This window comes from Octopus bimaculoides, chromosome 25, assembly GCF_046866305.1.
Source record: "Octopus bimaculoides isolate indiv1 chromosome 25, ASM4686630v1, whole genome shotgun sequence".
NCBI classification, from domain to species: Eukaryota; Metazoa; Mollusca; class Cephalopoda; order Octopoda; family Octopodidae; genus Octopus; species Octopus bimaculoides.
This window is the reverse complement of record NC_142952.1, coordinates 9,814,351-9,816,446: the sequence shown is the minus strand read 5'-3', so window position 1 is coordinate 9,816,446 and position 2,096 is coordinate 9,814,351. Positions and strand designations below refer to the sequence as shown.

The 2,096-nt window shown below is 41.7% G+C and overlaps 2 protein-coding genes across 6 annotated transcripts in view; both read right to left on the bottom strand.

Moving 5' to 3' along the window:
* The window catches only part of LOC106881740 (unconventional myosin heavy chain 6), a 261,243-nt gene that overhangs the window by 56,412 nt on the left and 202,735 nt on the right, over positions 1 to 2,096 (bottom strand). The window lies entirely within an intron of this gene.
* Positions 56 to 2,096, bottom strand: part of LOC106872470 (tonsoku-like protein) — a 119,883-nt gene continuing 117,842 nt past the window's right edge. Inside the window, exon 23 of one of the 2 annotated variants that reach the window (XM_089341733.1) lies at positions 56 to 1,565. In XM_089341733.1, the coding sequence (XP_089197859.1) occupies positions 1,563 to 1,565 (3 nt within the window). In that variant the 3' untranslated portion in view covers positions 56 to 1,562. The remainder of the gene's footprint in view (positions 1,566 to 2,096) is intronic. The other variant, XM_089341732.1, reaches the window with a different exon arrangement.

Below are 2,096 nucleotides of genomic sequence, written 5' to 3'. Positions count from 1 at the left end.
AATCACCTGTACGCATACATGTATATACAGTGGAGGGGAAATAAATATTCGTAGATGTCAAAATTATTTAATTTATTTAATTTCTAATGAACATAAATGGGCTATACCAATACTATATTTGCATACACATGCATAAACTAAGAATATGCAAAAGAAACTAATAAATTACATACATAGGATAAATCACTTGACTGATCCAACTTCGTTTCTAGTTCTGGCAGTGAATCAGCTGTTAGAGTAAAGTCATCAGCATAGAGACACTCCCAGGGGCAGCCTGCCTTGAATTCCTGTTATTGCCTGGAGGACTATAATGAATAAGAGGGGGCTGAGGACTGATCCTTGGTGAACCCCTACTTCTACTTGGAATTCTTCACTATACTCGTTGCCGACCCTCACCTTACTGACAGCATCCCTGTACAGGGCTTGTACAGCTCTTACCAGCCACTCGTCTATCCCCAGTTTCTGCATTGACCACCAGATAAGGGATCGGGGGACCCTGTCAAAGGCTTTCTCCAAGTCAACAAAAGCTAAGTACAAAGGTTTATCTTTGGCTAGGTATTTCTACCACAGTTGCCTTAACAGAAATATAGCATCAGTAGTGCTTCTGCCTTTAAAAAACTGAACTGCATCTCATCTGGGCTAACTCTGTCTCTGTAACTTTCATTACCTGATCCAATAATATGATACCCATGTAGTTATTTCTATCTAAAGCATCACCTTTACCCTTGTAGCAGTTGACTATGGTGCTGCTACACCAGTCATTGGGTATGACTCCTTCATGAACTACCTGATTTACAACGTGGGTGACTAGACCATAACCCACACCGCCCGATATTTTAAGCATCCCAGCAGTGATTCTTGTTGGGCCAGGAGTTTTCCTTGTCTTCATATCCTTAATTGCTTTATCTACCTGGGTACTGTCGATTCAGATAGCTGATCCCTCAATTGGTCAACCTTTGGCAGACTCTCCTCCTCTCATTCCTTCTCCACATTCAGCAGTGTTTCACAATGGCTTCTCCAAGCCTTCTTGTTTGCAGAATCATTAAACACATTGGTACCATCATCCATGTGGACACATTTCTCTCCTATGACATCATGGTTTTCTCTAAAACACTGTCTTGCAATCCAAAATACTTCAGTTCTCTGGTCCTCACGTTGCTGAACATTGGCAAACTTCGTTTCTGCTACTTTCTTGGCCATATATACCTGTCTCTTAGCTTCCCTTTTGGCTATCTGATACATTCTCCTGCTACCCTGACTTTTCCAGGCATTCCAAGCCTGTTACTTTGCTCTAATGGCCCTGTCTACAGTATTGTTCCATCACCATGTTACCCTAGGTCTGGAAGGGACTTTGCCACAGATTTGGTCTGTGGCACTCAGCAAGCTATCTCGCAGGAATTCCCAGCTGCCTTCTATGTCACAGGACTGTAGCTCCTCCCTATCATCAAATTTCTTGGTAAAAATATCCCTAAATCTCTGACCCTGTGAAGGGTTCCTAAGCTTCCAAGTTCTTCTCCAGATTGGTCTGCTTTTTTGGCATCCTCCTGGCCTCAAGTCTAAAGTCACTAAATAGATAAATAGAAAAAAAAGGGTAAGTGGGCTACTATCTGGTTTAGTTAGCCTAGAGAAGGGGTGGAGAGAGAGAGAGAGAGGAAAGGGCAGCAAGATTACCAATAGAGAAGGAGAGAGGGAAAGGGCAACTGGATGTCCAGTAAGAGAGAGAGAGAGAGAAAGAGAGAGAGAGAGAGAGAGAGAGAGAGAGAGAGAGAGAGAGAGAGAGAGAGAGATTTCTGCTATTGGTGGCAGGGTGGGGAAGAGAAGGCGCAACCACCAACACGAAAGGTCATTTTAAGGGTTATAGCAAACAAGAAGTCATTTTAGAGAAAAGCACAAGATAAGTATATACATGTAGCCAAGAAACAAGGTTAGTCATTGTAGGATTAGAATAAAACAGGAAATAATTATTTTAGAGAATAGAGGAGTTTGAATGAATGAGGCAATTAAAAACAAGAGAGTTCCTTAGCTTAGCTGTGCATATTTTCACGAGTCATTACCAAACACATGGAATAGATTAAAGTAAACTAACGAAAGTCTGA